At 38.5% G+C, this 23193-nt stretch overlaps 1 protein-coding gene across 2 annotated transcripts in view; it reads left to right on the top strand.

Moving 5' to 3' along the window:
* RFTN1 (raftlin, lipid raft linker 1) overlaps positions 1–23193 on the top strand; it is a 95457-nt gene that overhangs the window by 32182 nt on the left and 40082 nt on the right. For both annotated transcript variants that reach the window (XM_058040195.1, XM_058040187.1), the window contains exons 3-4: positions 7882–8068; positions 18112–18220. In XM_058040195.1, the coding sequence (XP_057896178.1) occupies positions 7882–8068; positions 18112–18220 (296 nt within the window). The remainder of the gene's footprint in view (positions 1–7881; positions 8069–18111; positions 18221–23193) is intronic.

Raw genomic sequence — 23193 nt, 5'->3', positions numbered from 1 at the left:
GTGTTTGTAACAAAGAATGAAAAATTTTCAATAAATGGCTTAATATTTTTTTGTGTGTGTGAGAGTGACACTGAATGGAAATAACCTTCTCTCTGGATGAGTCTGTAAGTGTTTTGAGAATATTCAAGTACCAATTTGCTGTCTTCCCTCCAGAGTAACAAATTGGCCTTAGCAAGCCTGCATAGTTGGAAAGGATCATGAACTGGATTCCTTCAGCTGTTCCAAACTAACTGCTGAATAAGTCAGTGAAAAGTGCCTAAAAACTTTCTTATTTATAGTACAGAGAGGGGATATTTTCCAGTCTGGTCTGCATTATAAGAAAAAAGCCAACACTTCACAATAGGTTGTTACCCTGCACCTTCCTTCGCTTAGATTGTGATGATCCCCAGCTCTCTGAGGGGGGCTATGGTACCATTCAGCCCTCAGGGCCTGCACAGAGAAACCCAAGGACTCTGGCAAACCAAAGGTGGCCTACAGGATGGTCCTTCATTTAGCAGTCAGTGCTCAGCTCACCCAAACCAGCTGCTCCTAGACACACTGGTTTGTTTGTGTATCCTGGTTGTTGTGACTGTGCACCTTCTGTCAATGCAGTTCTACCTTCCATCAGGAAATCGCAATTCCAGTAATACAGGTAATTCCAAAATTTCAAGTGGAGTGGAAATTCATAGAAACACTGAAAATGATGTGCTTATTTAACCACTTTGATCTTGTAAAACATGAATACATTACATTGATTTCTGAACATTATCCAAATTAAAACCTTTGCTGCAGTTGATGTGTTCTTACCAAATGTTTTAAGGTAGGTGAAACTGCATCTTCTCAGGGTAAACTTTTTAGTTAAATTTCTTTGACTGGTCCTAATACAGTGTTTTGCTCTTCTAGAAGTTAGTCTACTGTTGATTTGATTTCTTTAAATTAGATTAAAGTTGCTGGAAAGAAATTGATATTGAATTAAGGAACAGCAGTCCTCATACTAAATAGAGGAAGCGTGCTTGCCTTGCAATTCTACAGATGACCAGGACTGTTACAAACAGTCATAAAGGTGCTCACAAAGTGCCCTGTGTGAAAACATGGAAGATTTTCTGGACTTGAGTGCTCTCCTACGTGCTCTGTGTAATGCAGGAAAGAGATTTGGGTGCTTTGGAAGGACAGGAGCACAAAAATTGTGCTGAGTAGGGAGGTGCATGGAGGTAGGGAGTAGGAGTGACAAAGTATGTAGTGTGCCTGAATGTTTGCTTCTTTATAGCTCACAGGCTCAGTCCTGCTCAGAGGCAACCATGTGGCTTTGGGCCCTCAGTGGGGAGGGAGAGCTGCACTGAGGTCACCCCTGTGGCCCTTCTGTCAGGAACTTCCCTCTTCTGAGGAGGGCTCCATGGACCCTGGGCTCCCCTAGGGAGGAGACAGGAGGACATAATTCTTTCTGTGAGTGACCTGAAGTGTCTGTAGTTTGGTGGAACAACCTGCGAGATTTGTGATGCTGGACAGAGGAGGTACAGGAGGAGCATGAGTAGGTCCACAGTTCACTGGCTATGGGTGCCTCGAGCAGGGATTGCTCACAGGGATGGCCATGGATTGGGAAACAGTCTCATCCTGCACTTTGTAAAAGAAAACAGTTGAACCTGTATTTCTTGAAGGGTCTGAGCCTGATAACACATGTTAGGCCTGGTCATATGACATGGAGTGCAAGTTTGTGGATGACAGCAGGCTGAGTGGTGCAGGTGACACACCAGAGGGATGTGGTGCCACGCAGAGGGACCCTGCACAAGCTAAAGGAGTTGGCCCGTGTGAACGTCATGAGGTTAAAGGAGCCAAATGCCAAGTCCCACACTTGGGTCAGTGCCACCCCGAGTACCAGCACGAGCTGAGGATGCAGGGATGGAGAGCAGCCTGCTGAGAAAGGCCTGGGGATGCTGGGGATGAAGAACTGGAGATAACCAAGCAGTGTGTGTTCAAAGCATCCAAAGCAGAGTGGCCAGCAGGTCAAGGGAAGGGATTCTGCCCTTCTCCTGTACTCTGGTGAGACCCAAGCTGCAGTGCTACATCCAGCTCTGGGGCCCCAGCAGGGAAGGACATGGACCTGTTGAAGCAGGTCCAGATGAGGTTCACAAAGCTGCTCACAGGGCTGGAGTACCTCTCCTGTGATGAAAGACTGAGACAGTTGAGCTTGTTCAGCCTGGAGAAGAGAAGGCCCCAGAGTGACTTTATTGTGGTCTTTCAGTACTTAAAGGAGGCTTGCAAGAAAGATGGAGACAAACATTTTGGTAGGGTGTGTTGCAGTAGGAGGAGGAGTGATAGTTTTAAGCTAAAAAGATAGATTTAGATTGTACTTTAGGAAGACATTTTTTTACAATGGGGATGGTGAAACACTGGAACAGGTTTCCCAGAGAGGTGGTGGATGCCCCAACCCTGTAAACATTCGGGATCAGGTTGGATGGGACTCTGAGCAACCTGATCTGTTAGAAGAGGTCCATGGGCCTTGCTGTGGGAATTGGAGCAGATGATCTTTAAAGAGCCTTCAACCCAAACCATTCTGTGATTTTATGAAATAGAAGTAATATGGATGCAGCTACCAGGTAACTGAGTTGCTACATCACTTAATAGTGTGAGTCTGTTGAGTTTGCCAATCTGCCTTTGTTTCAGACCCCATGATGTGTCACACCTTGAGCAAAGTGTTTTCTTCTGTACCTGGTGTGGACAGAGAATGTGTGCAATCTATGTAGACCCAGATTTGATCTTTGATTGTTTTAATGCAAAGGCAGAGGGACTGGAACTAGCTGATCTTTCAAGTCCCTTCCAACCCAAACTATTTTGTGATTCTATGAAAAAGGCTTATTTAATGTTCCATAATAAATTGAGGAACATTTAAAATGCAGATGAACATGAAAACTTTAAAAGGTAACAAGGAGTAGTTAAAAGGAGTCTCCATTATTTTTGTGGAACATTTTCACCTCTAATGTGAACTGTCATTAAGGGCTCCATCCGCCTATAGCAGCTGTGACTGAAATAAGAGCATAAAGGCTTAATCAGAAAAACATGTTGAAAAATGAAGACCAAAAAATCCCAACACTTAATTGTTGGGGTAAGCAAACTAAGCTAATGTTACAGGGTAGTAGATAGAGAGGATAATAGAAATTTAAAGTAGAACTATATGCTTTCTTTTTTAAATAAAGTATTAAGGATAAGAAACAAAGAAACCAAGACCCAAATTTGACCTCAGATCTGACCATTTCAGTAAAGAGAAATTAAATAAATGCCATGTTGGCATTTAACGTTTCAGCTTTTCTGGGGCATAGCTATCATTCACATAATAGGAGATATAAAAAAATAATAAAGTTCATTTTATCTTTGTCTTAAATGTAAGTGTCAGGAAGAGGAAGTTGCAGTTTATCAAATAGAATAGAGTTAAAATCACGTAATTCTGTTGAGTACATATATTATATAAAGATGTCTTGTATTTGATGATGGGTGTCATTAAGCATGGGCTAATAGGTAAATCCAGGGATTATTTTATAAGGCATACTATACTTTTCTTTCTTACAGTGTTGGTTTACAGCATCTCAAAGGTACCCAAATCTATTGTTATTAAAACAATCACAAAAATCAGGCTACTTTTTATAGACTGTAGCTGTAACTCCCTTAGTATTTGATCAGGAGGTGTCTCCCTCATTAGTGTGGACTATAGCACAGTTGTCAGAGGTCACATGAGATGCTTCAGTTTAAAGCCAGTCAGTGGCTGTTTGTTCTTGGTGGTAGAAGCCCTGGATGATCCACTGGGAGGGAAAGAGGAGCTCCTTAACACAGGAAGAAGCCCTCTTCAAAATCTGTCTTCCCAGTCTTGTTTCTCAGCCTGCTCTTAGTCCCTCGGGATCCTGGTAGTAGTCTGTGCCTCCTTTCTCTTATTCCCATAAATTGCTTTTTGGAGCTACAGAAATGACCACTTTCAAATACACATGAAAACCTGTAGATTTTTATGGAAATTTGCTCCTCTTAGTGATTTCTCTGTGGTAAGATGAGGGTAAGTGAGAATATCTGGTCAAGTTTTTCCATTAGCAGCAAAGAATGCACAAGTCCCTAGACCCAGGAAAGTCACCTTACAGATATCAGTTGTATAACACAAACTTTCTTTCTTTTTAAAGAGTCTGTAAAGTTGCAGTCTTCTGTATGTATCAGGCAACAAACTAATTTATCTGGTGATCCAGTCCAAAGGCAGCTAGCACTACTATTTCCACCTTCAGCCTTAACCAAAATGAAGAATGTGTCTTCATTCATTTACATTTAAGTTTCTTACACACTCATCTAAATGATAAAGAAAGGAATCTTCTGAGGCCACATTGAGAAATACAACAATAAATGTGCAAATATGGACCAGAACCTAAAGCTTAGAGCCACTGCAGTTCAAAAGCAAAAAAGAGGCTGATAAAAGAAGTCAGCATTATCTTTTGGCAAAATAAAGGCTTATAAGCACTGGTGTTATACAAGTTTTTATTTAGTTTTTCATTTGCTCTTTTACCTTAAACTAGTCCCGCTTGTACACAATTCTGGGCTTCCTTTTACTTCTAAAATGATATAGTTAGAATTCTCTTTAACAGCTAAACCAAGCATTTTAATATATTTTACTGGAAATTAGGTAAGGCTTTCTGAAAATGTTAGCATTTTTCTAAGGTAAAGTAAGGAAAGACTAGATTGACCACTGATTTGATAAATTAGATGTTTCCAAGTAGGCCAAACTTACAGGTATGCACTGTAGAGGAATTAGCTGAAGAAATAATTGAAATTTTATAGTTTAAGATTGAAGACTGTTGAAGAATGAATACAACTCTGTAGCAAAATGTGATGTCCTTTTTTAACCTACATTGAAAGAGTTTTGTGAGATTGTTAGCTCAACTTAATGCCCAGAAAGATACTGGAAAAAATGTGTTATGAAATACCCAGAGGATGATGTGTAGCAGGGATTTCTGGGGAGGAATCTGCACAACTCAAACCAGTTGGAGAGTAACAAGAATGCACAGCACAAGTCTATAGGTCCAGAAAACTCATAGACCTTGTGGGCATCAGTTGTGTAACAGGAACTTGTCTTTCTGCTGTGAAGGATCTCTTGTCTGAGGAGAATTTAGCAGTAGTTCAGTGTCAAATCAAAAAGATGTATTAGCTGTAAGGCTTAAAATTGTTCTGGTCAGAGTCTGTTAAAATTCATGGTTTCCATTAACTATTACAGCAATGACTGCTGAGTATGTTTATTACAGTTTGCCAGTCTGAGAAGTGCTGTTCATTCTGTGAAAGTCAGAACCCAGAATGGCCCTTGAGAACTGAAAGGAAAAATCCTAAAATTCACAAAGAACAGGAAAATTGGCCTCTGTTAGTTATGGGGAGAAGAATTTCCTTTGTTTTTTTTTTTTTTTTCCCCTGGGATGATGTAAACTGACATAAGATGTAGTAAGTGTTAAGAGTTTTCCATTCTACAGAGCAGTGGTGAGGCTTGTGCTGGATCACTGTGGTCAAAATTAGGTACTATACTTGAAGAAAAATGTGGACAGTTGAAGAGAATCAGGAGAGAACATCAAAAGTTACTTAGAAATAAAGAATACAGGAGAGCAGGAGCATTGAAAGGAGTGAGTTTATACAGTATAAAGAAAGTAAGATTTCAAGCATGAATGGTGTTAGGAGTTATGAAATGCTGTTGCAGAAAAGGAATACTCTTGTGGGGAAGTAGCAATCATGAATTTAGGAGAGGGAAATTTAGGCCACGTGCTAGGAAAGGGTTTTAAGTAGGAAGAATAGAGAAGTGCTGAAAAATGACTTCAGGGGCTTGTGGAATTTCCATTACTAAAGGTTTTTAAAAATAGATGAGAAAAACGGAGAAACAACTAAACTAGAACTGATCCTGCCTCTAGGTAGCAGGATGAACTAGCTGGATGATCCCACCCATTTCTATTTTCTATTAAGTTTCTTTTTTAATCAAGTTACATCCCAAGGCTCAAATTACATGCATTTCCACACTTTTTCCTCATGTTTAGCTTTTAGGAGGAAGCAGCCAGTCTCCCATGTTAATGACTAGACTTTTTACTAATCTTACTCAAGCTATCCTCAGAAGAATCCTGATGCTACATACATACTCCAGGCGAGCATCAGTTTTCATAGGGGATGGTTAAAAATTGGAGCACTCTGAGCAGAATTAACAGTACTGAGTAGTGTTTAGTCATTCCATTGTATCCAAGTAAACCCCTCATTTAGAAATTAATTACTTGCAGTGTAGTCAAAAATATTTGGAGTCTCTGAGTACAAGAGGAAAAATGGAATTCTCTAAAATCTGGGTTTCCCTATTTTTATCCCCAGTAGACTCCAGTAAGTAACTGTTTGGTTTATTATTTATTATGCATTATTCATTGTGCTGTCTCTTTTTATGACTCTGAAGTGATTTGTATGCTGTTGTAGAAGGTAGAGCCCTATTGTCTGTCAATGTGCATGTTGCTTGGATCTCATTTTATTTGTAAAAATAATAAAAAATTCTACATCTTAAACTCCTGGTCAGAAAGTTCCATTATTCCCTTCTGGAACATGGTCTTACATGAGGAAAAAAACATACTAAGCAGATCTATTCTATTATTATTTAAATTATTCCTTGGTATTATTTGGTTTGAATATTTATTAGTTTTTTGATAACTCCTTAAATTATTCATAAAGGGTAGCCATAGAGTTTGATGGAAAAAGCAGTATACAATGAAACCTTATTTTGCATTGCCCACTTATTTCATACAAACTATTCTCCAGTGCTTTTTTTTTAGCAAAGGCTTGGAAGGTGCTGGCAGCATTTGTTGTGTTTCTTTCCGCATCCCCTCCCTCCTGGTTTCTTTAGTGGGAGGGAAGAACACCCAGGACCTCACCACCCTGTATGCCCTGGTGTGGTTTTGCTGACATAATAAATACCCTCCAAGTGAGATGGAAATGAAGAGGCAAAGGTCAGGAAAGAGAGATGTTGTTTCCCATAAAATATGAAAAGTGTATGAGGAATTACTGATGCAGAGAAGAAAGGAATAAAAGATTGTTTTAGGTGATTTATGGGATTTTCTTTTGAATCCCACAAGACTCCAAAGAAATAAGGGCAATTGCTATACTGACTGAAATATCCATGTGTATGTCAAGTGTCTGACAGGAGTCAGCAACAAACACTTGACAGGATGGCATAAACCTTGCAGTAAGCAGATTGGGGAAGGATTATTTTCATATACTATGTCTCATCCTCACCTCTAATATGTATGGGTTTGCTTAAACCCTGAGGTATAAGATTTAGTGTTTATTCTAAAAGGTTTCTCATTGCTATAGGTATGCATCACTCAGTGTTCCTATTATCAATATACCTACAAAAATATCTTCAGACATTTTGGCAGATACTTGGTCTCATCAGCACCTTGCATCAGAGATCTCTTAGTCTGATTTTGTGTAGATTGATACTTCTTTTTATAGCTTTTGAATTTGACATGTTCTGCCTTTATTGACTCTTTTCTCTTGTTTTGTTTTTTTTGACTCATGGCTTACTCTTCTTCACTTGCATTACTATGACAACTACTAAAACCTAGAATATCTTTTGACCAACTGCCTTGTTTTTATTAAATTCTTCAACTAATCTCTGCCAGGCTGTGTAGTGGATTTGGCATTTTAATGTATCTGATTTCTTGTTTAATTGCACGAGTCTCTTGTGTAATACAAGTCCTTCGCCAAGACAGCCTGCTTAAAATATGAAATACAAAATGGGTCTCAGGAAAGGTCAGTTTTGGTGTTAATATTGTAGATCAGTGTGAAGCTTACTTGACTCTGAAGAGTCTGGATTTTAAAATACATGATAGTCTAGTGTCAGATTATTGACCAATTTCTTTTTGTTTCCAGCTGAGCTGCCAGGATCATCTGCAATCAAGCTCTCCTCCTTGTATGATCTTCCAGCTCAGCTGGAAGAATTGTACCAGCAGGGCTTTGTCTTGGCTGCTGTCCACCCTTTTGTGCAACCAACTGATGAAAAAGAGAAAACTCCCCAGGAACAAATCTTCAGGGCCGTGCTTATCAAGAAAACAGAAAGGTAAAGCACTTCCAGTGAACTGGGATAAAAATAGACAATGTGATTTCCTGCTGAGTTTTGACCTACATCAGGAAATTATAGCAGAGTTTACTGTGCAAGACTTGATTTTTTTTTTTTTTTTTGTGGGCTTGAATAGGCTTAACATGTTCTTCATGTTTACAATTTGTCTGCAGTTTGGCAGGCGACTTGGAGAATAACAAGTTGAAATATGCTCTGTATTTTGGGATGTGTTGTCATGAGAGGCAAACAAACAAGCCCTATGCATGACAGTTTGTGAGGATGGTCTTGTTGGTACCCTTTAAAAATTTATTAGATTAAATTATGACAGGAGAATTGTTTGCTTAGAAAAGGCATATTTTGTGTTTAGACGGTTACAGTTAACACAATTAATTTGAGAACTGTAGTACTAATGCATACTTCTTAAATTTATGTGTAGAATTTAGGCCCTGCTTTCCTCTAAACAGTCCAAGTTTTAGTCAGTGCAAACTCCATAAATAAAAAGATTGCTTTCCTGCTTTGTGCACTTATAAAAATGCATTAAGAATATCTTACATAAAATCTGAAGACAGATAAAGAAACAGGAATTCTGATCTTTTATGATTTAATTTGATTTCTAAAAAAAATCTATAGGATGTGCTGTTAAATAGCCCAGAAGAAAATTGAAATGTGGATATTTGTACACATATGATTTTTAGTTAATGATTTAAAACCTAATTTAATATTATCTGACCATCCCCAATTCTGCAGCTACCTGTATTGTTGCAGCCATTCTCTCCAGTTTCCTACACCAGCTGCATTCCCCAGTCCAGCCCTTCTTACCATGACCAATTCTGAAGGCTGGCAGATAATTAAACCTCCATCTGGCAATCCTGGTCCCTCTCTTTGTGCTGATGCTTGAAGAAAAGGATGTAGCTGGTTTATACGGTGGACTTGAGTGACGGTGGGCTGAGATTGCTTGGTTTTGGGGCCTTGTCTTCCCTGCCTACACATGCTGCAAGCAATGAAAGTGTTTACATGCATGAGTTTGTAAGGCTAAATAAGTGCTTAAGGACTTCTGTTGGTTAGGGGTCTTGAGGGTTCAACATCTTCTAGGACTGAGCTCTGAAGGCCTGTCAGGGAAGAGCCCATTCCTTCTCACTGATGTGGTCCTCAAGCCAGAGTGCTCAGTGTCACTGCTCTCACACTGTGTCCAGTAGTTCACTTCTGTGCAGAGGGATTGTGGAGGAGTACAAAATATTAATTGCCTGCTCACTCACTTGGGTGCCAGTGTCACAGGCTTTAGACAGCTGTAAATGACTGTACAAAACTGAAGACAGGAGAGAGTCCTGAACCAATTATATTTCCTTTTACAGTCACAGTCCATTTCTCTGCATTTTCTTATCTGTCATTTTTGACTGCCTAGGGAAGCGGAAGGGACGTGGTGAAGCAGGAAAAAAACAGGTACCGAAAGGGAAATTGCATCAGTTTGATGTTTCATGTAGCTTAGATGTTCCTGAGTTTGGCTGAGAGTATGGAAGCAGCTTCTCCCATAGTGTGTGAGTGCAACGAATATTTGCATTGCCAAGTGTGATGAAGAGAGTGGGTGTTGCACAGATTTCAGATAACTATGGCCTGCATAGAGACCACCTGTATCTGAACTGCAAGTTCATGTCATTCCACAAACAGCTGGGGACTGAAAATATCTAACAGAATGAAGAAAAAAGACCTACTGTAATTGTTTTAATTAACCTTTCTCATCACACTGCTGATAATGATGAAATTATATTTTTCCCCCTGAGGACTGTCAGGTGTCTTGTCATCTCAAGGCAGTCTCTGTACATCACAGTTAAATCATGGGTAGAAATTAGATCTGCTTAGGCTAAGATCAGATGAATGTTTATTTCTGTCATAAGATTTTAGGAGTAAAAGTAGTCCAGCCACAGTTGTAGGATCACTGGTAACATCATTTATACTGTGGAGTACAAATCCATCCCTTTGGTGGTATGGTGTTTATGGGGAGCCAAGAGTCATAAAAACTCTGTACCTTGGTGTGGAGCCCATCCTTGGGGAGCCTGGGCACTTCCTGCAGAACACCTGAGGCTGCAGCTCTTTTCTCACTGCAGGTGTTTCACCCCAGGTGGCTGCAACGCTCTGCACTTCATCTGTCCATTGTCAGGCAGATACAGAGTGTGTTTTCCACCTTCCTTTTTTTGTTCTCTGAATGGAACAGAAATGAAATTGTTGCATTAGTGCCTACAGTAATTAATGCCAATTCCATCTATACAGAGACTGAATGCTTGAATTAGTCTTTAGTCAGTGTTGCATCTTTCAGTGTCAGTTTTATGGTTTAAAATTAATACTGTTGATTTGTGCTTTGAGGACTTAGTTTTATAGCTCTGCCCCCCCAAAGGTAGGAAGAGGCTGTGCCAGCTGCAGCAGGTGAGGGATATCAGGAACACCATGCTGCTGCTGTCAGTGAGATTTGCAGTGCCTGAATTTGTTCAACAATAAAATGGAAAAGGTAGTGCTGAGGCATGTTGTGCATTAGAATTCATGGAAATCACCTGTTAGTGTTATTTTTATCCTATTTTGCCATTGTTGTGTAGCTTCACAATATTCCTAGTGAATTTGCAATGGCATTGTACATTAAGGTGACTTTTAAAGTCACTTTGATAGCTTTCTGTTTAATCTGGTATTGCTGGCTTTGTTATCTTGGCTATGTAATCATTTGTGGTAAATATGGATATAGGAGTCATTCCTGCTGTAGGATGTTTGAAGACACATCCCTATCATGTATGGAAGGTGTACGTGTTGAAAATCAAGGATTATCCACTGAAAGTGTTAGGGAAACTGTGGAATTAAGGGACAGCTTTTTAAAAAATCAACAATGTAATTGTTTGCAGTGCAGAAGGCATCACGTTCAATTAAAGTAAGTGAAATAAATGTAGGGGTGTTTAACTCTTTAGAGGCACTGGGCATGAAGGTAGCCTAACAAGTTATTAAAAAACTCTGCCACTGCTCTCATTAAATTTAATATAATAAATTTAAATATTTCTGTAGCATCTAATGGCATGGTGTACACTAAGCAGTTGATTGGAAAGTGGTTTGAAAGTCACATAGAATATAGTCAGATAAAAGAATAATACATTCAATGCTCATGAATACTTTATTTCCCCCTCTAAATTTCAGTGGACTTAACTCAAAGGCAGTTGTCTGTTCTATTGTCTGTGCTGAGTTCTGAGGTATGTGGGTTTCTTGAGGAAGAAATCTTGAAGAATCTTGTATCAGTTGTGTGAAGAAAACTCTGAGCCCTGGTTTTTGCAGATTTTTTTTTTTTCTGAATTTAGGGAAAGCCCCAAGAGTGAAGCGTAGGTGTGGCCTGCTGTTCACACTCCTGCTTGAGAAGAGTAGATTCACACTGATTTACACTTAGAATCTCAGGAAAGGGAATAAAAGCTGGTACCTGAAAAGTGTGAACGTGTGACAGTGGCGCTCTGCTGATGGAAGGAGTGGGGGGAGGTCCGTGTGTTTGGGAGGTCCTGGCTAACCAAGATGAGGAGAATAACACATTCTTACATTCCCCCAGGAGCAGAAATCAGTAGTTCTTTGTGTCTGCAATAACCTTTTTCTCCTTGACCTTTTATTTCCACACTCACTGGCTATTTTTTTTTAACAAGCTCTGTGCAGGTGTCTTGGGTGCATTCTTATTTTGGACAGCTTGTGGCTGTTGCAGGTTATCTGTTTCCTGTAGAGAAATTGCTAAGTCAGCCCCTGAACAAATTTACAACAAAACCATAGCACAAAGCAGCTTTAACTTGTTCCCAGCAATCTGTAGTGTGATACCCCTGTCTGGTATCTTAAAGTTTCAAAATTCAGTGTCAGTTAAAATGTTTTGATGTCCCTTTCTAAGTGTTCAGCACTGGAAAGCAACCTCCATTCTCTTTTACCAGGAAAGGTATAGGATCTGGGGCTCATAAACTGTCTGCTTATAATAGTTTTGACATGTTTGCAGATGCTTTATTGCACCATGATAGAGAAGCAGGGGTTATAAATGGTATTCCAAAGAATTTCTCTCCATTGTTCCAACTGTGTCTTAGGATGTACCATCTACAGGTTTTGCCTTCAGTCAGTAAAGCAACCAACAGGGAAGCATTGCACTGCAGAAGTAGACTAAGTAGTTTAATTTAATCATAATTTTTTTAGAGTTTCTAAATGTTCTAAATTTCTGTTTTGACCTCAAACAGCTTTGCAGCTGTTTTCCCTTTCTGCAAAATAATGAGGTGTCGAGTGTTGTAGAGATTCATTTGATGAGATGATTCTAATTCTATTTCTATAATTCCTGTATCTGTTAGTCCTGACAAATTCAAACTATCATCAGTTGGATAACAACAACTTTATTTATCTGCGAAGGAATATGACAGACTGAGTTCAAAAGTTTAATAGTAAACAAAGATTTTTACAGTTTCCTGATTTTGCTGGTATTTCTCTTTGGTGTTTTCACTTTGGTGAAAGTAGGTACTTTGCATAGATAAAATATATTTTTATTTTGAATATAAATGCATCTCTGTGTGTATGTGTCTATTTGGTTTTCATGTAGGATTTAAGCTTGAAGATGAGAAATGTCTGAATTTGCCTTCATGAGCATTAGGGATCATACAGGTTTGTGTGCAAATGTAGTCTGTGTTGTTGCTCTCAGCAGGCTGATTTCAACTTAATGAAAAGATAATATTTATTCCATGCCCAAGAGTCAACAGTTATCTTCTTTTAGCTCAAAGGACAATGGTTTGAGTTTTGAAGGCTTGTTATCTGTTACAAGTTCAAAGAAATACTTATTTCCTCACAATAACTTCTAACATTGACCCAAAATAAATGTCCTTTCATCTGTATTCTGAAAATTATAAACACTGCACATTAAAGATGCCTGTGTACCAATACATGCCCAAACTTCTCTGAAGAAACTTTATATACTGTCATTAAAAAAAGTTTATAAATTTTACTAACAAATAATATTTATTCCAGTGATAAGATTTCCTATAATAAAGAAAACGTTTAGGTAATAACATTAAAAAAGTGTCACATGGGTTAGACTTGGCTCTTAGCATGCAATATACCTGCTTCTATTTTTATAAAAAATGGTGTGTGGTTTTTGGCTGGGCATCATAAAACCTATGGATTTTTAGTTGTTGAGTTCTTCGTTTTCAGATACTCTAATTTTGCTGGAAATTTAACCTGAAATTGTAGAGATATCAGCTGCTCATGTTAATCACTTTGGTGTGGTTTTACTGTTCTTGTAATGTGGACCAGTTTGTTATGAATGTACAGTTCTATTTGAGTGGTAGAGCTATTCCTGTGTAGTGGAAAATCTCAAAACTCTGCTCACATTCTTAGCATCATCTTAATGAAATAGTAATTTTAGAGCATCTCTGCAGTTTTGCAAGTGTGTTTTGGCATGCTGAGCTCATGGGCATTGGGAACTTCAGGAAGATTAGGACCAAATGTTGGCTTCTTCAGTTCCTTCTTGTATCTGAAAAGGGCTGGAAATCCAGTCTGTAAGGGACACCAAGTTGTCAGCTTTAATAGTTACTGCGTGAGTTACTGGTTCTCCACAGCTGGTTATGGTTTTTCTACCATGAAATGGTGCTTAACAGCAAACAGCTGTGCAGGAAATGACAACCTAGTGAAACAACCATTGTAACATATTTTTGGCCAGTGAATTTCCAATTATAAGTTAAAATCTTATTTATTCAATGTACAGTCTTCTTGTTTAGTGGCACTAGAAGCCCTGTTCAGGATTCAGGATTACACTTTTTGGAAGTCTGTGGTCCTCAGCCCTTTCCATATTGGTAAAATTTAAGGGTACCCTCTACCCCCACACCACCAGGCCTGTGAATGCTGACCCTCTGCTCAGCATCAGGTAGACTGAAATTCCACCTCAACTCTTTGCCATCCTATGATTAAGGTTGTCCATGGCGAGCTCTGAGTTTACCTTCAGTGGCAGAAGAGCCCTTCTCCAGGAAAATTGTTAATGATAAACAAACAATATATAACAAAAACAAATTAAACCCAGGGTCCTTCCTCACAGCAGGGAAAGTGCTGGTGTTGTTCACACTGTCCCTTGTGTTCCCTCTCAGGCATCCCAAACGTGTGACAGTGAGTACAGGGTGTTGTAGTGAGTCTGGACGTAGCAGCTTCTCCAGTTCATCTGCCTTCCAGGAAGGGCACAGCATTTGTGTATCCAGGTGTGCTGCTCTCAGAGCTGGACCTTTTTTAATTAACCCAGCCATTTTTTAAATCAGAGGAATAAAGGTAATACAAAACACCCAAATGTTTGTAGGATTGAAGGGAGGAAGATTCAGTTTTCCAACTTAGGAGGAGGAAAAGAAAATGAAGAACTTGATGACTGTGCATCCAGAAGAAAAGGAAGATCTTCAGAACTGCTGGAGCTTACATATTTTTTTGACTAAACTGATCTCAGCATTTCTCTTTTCTCCTTTTTGTTGAGAAATATTTTATGATGGGAAAGTGAAAATCAGCTTTACATAAACCATTGCTTTAATTTTAAAGTATTTTATATGTTGGACTCCCAGTAACATCCTGTGCTATAAAACTGGTAAGAGACTCCTGGGTATGGATTATTGGGTTATTTCTCACGATTGACATCAGTCTTTTTTCAGAAAAGAGCAGAGGAATGCAAGTGCACAGAACTGTACTCTTTGGACTTTTTCTCTGGCTTCGGGGATCTTGATAGATTTTATGGGGGTCCTGTTTCATAGTTTCTAATGAAAGTGGTCCTAAAAGTAGTCCCATTAAATTAATAAAACTAAGATGATATTAATTTCTGTTAATACAGAATTTAGCTGTATCTATAATTATCACTTTCTCTATGGCTGTACTAATAATATTTGAAGAGTTTAATGAGAGACTTTTATGATATTTATGACTACTTTTTGATACACATATGAAATGCACTGTTTATTGCATAGAGACTGGAAACAATTCATTGCCCACGTAGCTTTACTCAGAAAATTATTTTTGTGGTCTGTGACATCCACAGGTATTTATTATTTTCACATGAAAAGGTATGGCTCTTGTTCTGTTTGTTTTTGACAGAATAGCAGGCTTTTAAATCTTTCCTAAAAAGGTAAAAACTACCAGTATAAACAAAGACTTGCTTTTAACAAATACAGACATAATTTACTTGAGTGCATGGAAAAATACTTCTTGGAAATAGAGAGTCTTTCTATTGGAAGATATTAACTAAGAATTTTATAGCCTTTACTAGGATCTGCTAAGTGTGTTCTGTAAAATAATGTTCATAACAGAGTGCAATCATATTTGATGCCATTTCTTTCATGAGCCCTAGTGCAGAGGTAGCCCCTAAACTGCTACAGAAGGAGTAAATTGTCTCCAATTAAATATTTTCAAGCAGCAAGTGTATTTTAAAGTTAAGTGCTTTTTAAAGGAGTTAAACAGGACATTTTAAGCAGCTGCAGTAATAAGCACTATATTTTTATGCATATAATCTGTATCTCAGATAACTCTTACTCCTTTCAGAGAGGTTGGAAGCAAGTCCTCAAAAAATTGCACAAAATCAGAGCTCAGAGAGCTGTTCAGGGGGAGGAGAGGAATTAGGAGAGAGTGGTTCAAGGCCAGCTTCTCTCTTCCTTGTACCTGTCTATAAACTTTATCAATACAGGTTGAAAAAGATTTTTTTTCAGGTAGCCAGGGGATTTAAACTTTAAAATGCAGTCTGTCTCATTCTTTCAGAGGAATTAGAGTAGTGAATTTTCATGTGGGTCACAGCAGTGCCAGAGTTATGAACAGCCTTTGCCAAATGGGTGGGCACATAAAATAGCATGACACATACTTAATTTCCTGGATTTGATATCTTGACTTTGAATTTGGGCTGCAGCATTTTACAGTCTCAGGGAGGGGAGTGGCTTCCTCAGTTGGGCTGGAAGGGAGCTTCTATCCAAGAAGGGAAATAGTGGAGATATTTGTTCCTTGCATTTATAGTGTTATGCAGTTGTCCCCTTAAGATGGAATTGGTTGTCTAAAAAGGGCTTGGTTCCTTGCTGCCTGTTGGTACCACACCTCTGGTTTGTAGTTATACAACAGCCAAAGCACTGGAGAGTTGCATTTGCTCCACTTGATGTTGTATGGACTTGACTTTACAGCGTTGAGTGGCAGCATTGATAGTTAATTGATTGCTTGAGCATTAGAGTGCCCTAGTTCATATTATTTCTGTCTAGAACGTGGCTAGATAACATCAGGGCTACTTTTCCTGTTTGTCATATTCAGACTAAAAAAAAAAAAAAAAGTAGGTCTGGTTGTAAGTACAGTTGCAGGGAGGATTTCTACATCAGTGGCAGAAAATCTGCACAGGATGGATTTTCTTATCTAGGACTTTAGAACAGCAAAAATGATTCTCTGCAGTACAAATGCTGTGCCTCTCAAAATGATTTTTTATTTTCTTGACAAAGTTGTTCTTGCTCTTAAGTTAATTTATGCGTGCCTGTTGCAGAGGAGCTGTTCTGGAATACTATTAGCCCCCCAGTAATGACCTGTGTAAATTCTATAAAGGTGTTTGGAGAGTTTTCATGAACACTTTAACTTCTATTTTAACACTTTGTTAAAATTTTTGTCCAGAATGAAGTAGAGAATGGAAGCAGAGGTTGTAAGAAGAACCTAGAAAAGAGGGAAAAAACAAATATAGAGAAAGGTCTTCAGTGTTACCAAACAATGCACAGTCTGCTACCACCTGTTCAGGTATAAGTGAGATAAGAGCAACGAGGTGAGAGTGTGGCCTGTGTGAAAGTGGGAGGATCAGATGTAGCAGATGTCTGCAGCATTGCCTAGGAAACACTGGCAGTTTGCAGTCAGCAGCCCACGCACCGCACGGCTCCGGGGAGCTGCAAGTGTCTCGGGAAAGCCCCTGGGACCATCTGCAGCTGAAGCTTTGTGTCACACAGTCCCAGTCCCCAGAACAGGCCTTTTGCACAGGCTGGCTTTTGCAAGCATGGCAAGCCTGCCCAGCCCCTGTTTTGCTGCTTCCTCAGCACTCCCAGTTCAAACTTCTGTACCTTTCTTTCTGTCCTCTAGGTAGCCAGGCATCAAACAACTGCTGGCCAGGATTAGTTTTTCACTTGGAACTTGATCTTTTGATTCTCTGGGAAATGTTAGTTAACTGCTTTGTTACTGATCCCAAGAATGATAAGCTTGCTTTTATTTTTAATGTTCTTCCATGTGTTCTTCTGAAAAACTGAGAAAGCAAGTGATTGTCTAGACATCCTCTATTGGTCAGGTGTATCAATTTCCTTTCATGGGAGGCAGGAGGAGATGAAAACTGCCTTCAGTAGCACTGTCTGCAGAGTGTTCCTGAAGATCATTCAGTATAACTTCCAAATATTCCCTTGGCATATTTTGACCAATGCCTTATTTCCACAGTGCTCATTTGTTCAGCAAATGCATATGGCAGATGGCATTTGCTTTGAATTATTTTAGGAGTTAGTCTCTTCTGAAAGAGAAGGGGACTTCAGGCACAGCTTTACATTTCTTGAAAACAGAACATAAGCTAAGACTGAAAGTTAAACTATTTTGATTAGCCCCTGATTTTAGATGTTGTCTTGAAATAGTTCTAGATAAAGAGAAGGGGTTTCTTTTAATTGCTGTCTGAAATGCATGTTATGGGGTGCAGACCATCTGTCGGACCATAGCATTGGAACCTTCTTTTTGTGTATCCTGAGCTTTATCACCCCTGCATCTCCTTGGTGTTGGCCGTAGATGCCAGGCTGCCAAAATGTTTCTTGGACAGAAAAAGAAATCTGGAAATCCCTGAAGCATCCCACCATTGGTGGTCATTGGTGTGATCTGCTCCCCTAGCATGTGGGTCACATACTGTAGCTGCCACTTGTCATGACTGTACTGACCTCAGTGGGAGGAATGTATTGGAACCAAAGTTTTGTCTGAAGTTTGGCTCTGCAGGAGAAATACATATAAATGGGATGTCTGGGTATCCAGTGTAACAACAGAAATTGATTCTTCTTTTCTGTCTGCCTCTTTAGGTCTTCAAAAGGTGACGTCAATAGTGAAGGATATGTGTTGGAGGTAGAATGCTGCTCCTCTTTAAACCACCTTTCACAGAAAAAGGAGATGCCTGATTTTATTAAGAAAGTGAGTAAAAAGAAAAGGGGGGAACCCCCCAGAACACAGTCTGCTTTTATTTGCACTATAATTACTGTTTCTAGTTCTGTCAGTTTGGCAGTAGGAATATGTATCACTTGGACCACCTGGAATACTGTACTAGAATTTGTTGTTTTGTAATTTAAAGTATCTGAACAGCAGTTATACTTCTTGAGAGAAACAAGTTTGATCCTATTGTTATTAAAAACTTATTTGTAGTGTCACAGGAAAATGACCTCCCACAGATGATATCAATGCAGAAGATGGTCCTACAATGTGCATTTTATGTTGAAACAATATATATAGTTTCTGGTTTTAGTATCCAGATATCCTGTTGGATAGTGCTTTACCTAAAAGGCCTTTTATCCCCCAGATTATTTAATTTTGTATCAGTATCACATGGTGTTTCATAGAGCTGGTATTGGTAACCCTAATACTTTTGTGAACCAGAATACTGTTGCTTTCAATTAAGTATTAAATATATATTAGGGAATTGGAAGAGAACCCTGCGATTCTTTATCTATGGCCTTCTTTTTAAAATTATTTTTGACACTATAATATTCTGCCAGACTGGAAATTAGCAGGTTATGTCCATTTTAGTGAAAACAGATCCACATTGTGCTTGTTTTAAATTCTGCAGCATCTGTTGTGTCCTGTTGCATGTTATATAAACTAGCACTGAGTAGTGTATTTATTTAGCCACAGGGTGTGAGTAGGCATGCTTCCCTAGCTTTAGTCCATTTGCAGTGATAATAGTTAATAAAATTTTTAGAATAAACTACAGCACAGGCGTTATGAGCTTGATGGGGACTCAGCTTGACAGACTACACTGATCTTCAGTCTTCTATTTTTACTCTGAATTTTAAGAACTGGATTAAAATAATGTAGCTGTAACTATTTGATGCTTAAATATACATAGATTTTGGTATCAGAACAAACTGAAGTTTTCTGAACACATACAGCATTCAAAAATGTGAGCCCAAATTTTGTTTCAGGTCGAACTGTGTCATTACACTACTATTCTGATGTTATCTTGGATTATTTCAATATATTTATACTTAGGAAAAACTGGTGTAGTTATTGTGTACCAGTTTCAACATGTTTGATTTTGTTCTTCAGTTCTTTGAGTCAGAGTAGAATAATAGGCATAACTGTCACAACTGGTAGCAAAATTGTGCATCATTGAAACAGAAAATGTCTTTGCATTTGTAACTTCAGAAAGAGTATGGATAGCATAAAAACAAAATGACAATCCAGGAGTCATCTTATTTCCATAGATATCCAATTCTGAGACTCTTTAGAATGCTTTTCTAGACATAGAAATGTTGCTGTTGATAGAAGCCATTTGATTGTGGGGTTATGAAGATCCCTTTTTGAAAGATAATAATTTGAATTTTAATAGCTAGAATGTATATTTACAGTTTCTCTGTAGGTTGAGTATGTCGCTCAGCCTTAGATGTTATTTGATGTAGAGAAATTTGAAGTTCTTTGAAGCTGTTGCTGTCAAGTGCATGCTGTGTCACTGTATCTGATTATGCACATTGTGAAAGTCTCAACACTTTCATGTAAATCTAACTCAGGAAACAAGACTTGTTTGGGAGTAGGAATTAATTGTCATATTAACTAATTTGTCTGAGCAACAAAAATATCCATTGCTTTTAAGGGCATATAGACCAGATATAAATCATGTTTACAAACAAAATAAATGGAAAAATAAAGAATGTTCTTCAAACAAAGTAGTAATAGAAAGCTGTTAGAGAAGGCATTTCCTTTCTTTAAAAAATGAACAGCCTTATAATTCTTCTCAAACTGTGGAATACAATTGAAGTTAATAGAATGTTTTAATTGAATAGGGAAATCCTTTATTTTTTCAGAAGCTGTTCATTACAGAGCCTTTTAGCAGTTTTAGTATCTTAGTGTATTGCAAATTACTGCATTTAAAAAACTCCTAACCAAATAGAATAGCCATATTTTCAAAATAGAATAAAAAGTCAAAATTTTCTCCCTGAGCTTACTAAAAATTTCCTATAGACCAAGAAAATTAATTTTATTCATTTTATTGTGCACTGCTGAGCAAGTATGACTTACCTTGAGTTTGAACATGGATGCAGTTTTAATACGTCTTCTGGACTGACTTTTTGTTGCATTGAAATTGTACTTAATATTGAATATTAACTGCTTCCTTCTGCAAACACAATACAATTTTACAATAGGTAATATGTGCTTTTCTTCTATAACTCTATATAATGTGTAACAAGGAGGCTGTTTTACCTGGAGAATGCTTCTTGCTCACCAAAACAAAGTGTCTCAGTAGAATGTTGACTATAAAACATTTAGGAAATGCCAAAGAAGACTCTCTGGTCAAACCTTTGTTCTGTGGCTGAGATCTTTCTGTGCTGCTGGGCATCATTGCAGTTCTCCATTGTCTCTGCCACTTTTCTGCCATGGTTTCTGGCTATGGCAAGACAGGGAACATTTAAATATTGGGGACACGATGTTGCATAAAATCTACTTTTCCTATACTTTAAAATCACCACAGTGTGCTTGTTCTTTGATACCCATGTGGATCTAGAGTGACTTAACCTGTCCTAAAGAGCTCAAACAGTCCCATGGTGTCTTTGATGCATAATTTGTGGGCAGTGAAAGAAGTAACTAAACTGTTGTGCACATATTGTACTGCTGTATTGGTATTAACACTGCTGTCTTTTGCTCTCAGACTAAACAGACATTAAAGATTTTCTCACCTGCTTTATAATAAGCAGAGCTAACTTTTGAACTTTGATCACCGGGACTCAGATCATTCTGAAATTGTTGAAAGTAGAGATGTTACTTCTAAGATACCATATTTTGTAATATTTAGACTTATGTCTCATGTCAAATAGGGTAGCTTTTAATTACTTCCTTAGTTGCTTTTTGTTTCTGTGTATCCTGTTATCATGTTTTCATCTGAGAGTGTTCTCTGGAGTCTATGGAGACAAGTAAGAGAAGGAGGAGCTAGGCTGACATCCCAAGTAAAGATTTATTTTGGACACACAATCATATGTGAATGCCAGATATATTTCTCATGACCTCTGTTTTCTGTATCAATCTGATACATGTCTAGAATCTACAATCTGGTACATGTCTAGAACTAACAGGCAGAAGGTTTTACTCTTATGTTCACATTTTTGCCATGTTGGTGACAGGTTAAGAAATGGAGGATTCTTTCTGTACCACGTCTCCCCAGTTTTAACTTCTTAAAATTTAGGAAGCACATTTTTGGATCCTTGGCTATCTCCTTAATAATGCATCATCAAAGGGAATTCTTGTATGGTGCCTTTTTTTCAGTGTGACACCATTGCAGGATTCACGTTTCTTGTCCCTGTGGAAGTAGGAAGCATGTTAAGCACAGAAGATCATGGTTTAAAAATGATGCAGCTTAGCTGAAATGCAAATGCAGGCATCTTTTGTGGTTTTGGCTGGACATGGATCTCTCCCTGCTGGTCTGTTCTTACTGGCTTCAGAAATGAGTCTAATTTCTTTCAGCAAACCTAAGGCAGTACAGATGAGTAATTGGTTCTGCATTTTCAGAAGTGGGCTGGTTCCACTTGTAACAGGACTGCCATTGTGAAACACCTTTGTGATGCTTATTGTGCCATGAAATCTGCTGGATGACACAGTGTGTGTCAAAACTGCTCTTTGCTGTTGCCTCTCTTGTGTCTTGGTCAAGTTCAGTGAGTAAAAATCATTACCACTGGCTCCAAAGCTTGCCAGTAAACGTGTCACTGCCTATACTGATCCTCAGAACAACTTCTGTAGTCCAGAGCACCCCACAAATAATCTTGACTCCTGCAGATACAGTGACTTTGCTGGTAAGTTTCTTGACATTTATTTTATTGCCTAATAATAACATTGCTGGGCCATGGAAGCGATGGTGCCTCTCAGATGTAAGTGAATGGGACCCCAAGGAGGAATCTGCCAAGAGAATACATTGCAGGGATGCTGGATGCTGCCACCCATGTACTTGATCTAGTGTGACCCCCAGTTCTCTCTGTTACAAAGGCAAATTGAGCAGAGAATTGCACTATTTTAAAAGAAAGGCTGTACAATACTGACACTTGTGTGAAGAACTCTCATCCTGCATTGCTGAAAGGATCTACTGTATTTGAGCTCTCTAGACAGTTTTATGGAAAAGTAAATGTTACCAGGAGTAAAACTGGCATGAGTTATGCCATGAAAATGTTTCAAGTGTTAGTTTATGCTCTGGAAATTAATATGCATTGCTGAACTGTAGTTGAATTCAGTGTGCTTCTGAGGGGCGAGACATTTCTTGGAGCATTTTGATCCCCCTGCTGTTACCTGCCCTCCCTTCATTGGGGGGAGCCTCAGGCAGGAGACTGGATGGGTAAGGAACTGCTACACCCCCTGAAAAACTACAGCTCACTCTCACTGCATGTTTCTCTACTTTGGCGATTCAATTAAAATATTGAGATCCTTCTTTTCTGCTCTTTTGATTTTTTCCCCTTCCATTGATCCATAGCTGTTTTGGAGTCTTCACAATTACTGCGGTCTTAGCTCATGTGCATTGTTTTCTGGAGATGCATCAGTGTTACAGTTCTAATTGGTGAAGAATTTTTGTGTTAGTGTTGCTCTTAAGACACAGGTTCATTCTCCAGCTTCTTTTAAGTTGCAAGATTGAAGCAGGCTTGAAGTATTTAGGAGGACCTTGATTTCTCCTCTAAAATAACAGCTAAATACCTAGGGAAATTTAAGAGTTTTTAAAATCTTTTCCATAAATGCTTCTAGTCAGAGGAGTGATTCACTTATTTTCTACATATCACATCAGAATGAAAATTTGTTTTGTGTGATCAAAACAAGGGGCTTCTCATATCTGTATTTTGCATGAAAGCAATATGAAATGATTCTGAACTCTCAGCTTCTGAGTTTTTCAACTCTCTTCAGCATCTAATTAGGAAATGGCAAGA

This window comes from Melospiza georgiana, chromosome 1 (assembly GCF_028018845.1).
Source record: "Melospiza georgiana isolate bMelGeo1 chromosome 1, bMelGeo1.pri, whole genome shotgun sequence".
Taxonomy (NCBI): Eukaryota; Metazoa; Chordata; class Aves; order Passeriformes; family Passerellidae; genus Melospiza; species Melospiza georgiana.
Note: the sequence above shows the minus strand (reverse complement) of the source record. Positions and strands in the feature narration are given on the sequence as shown.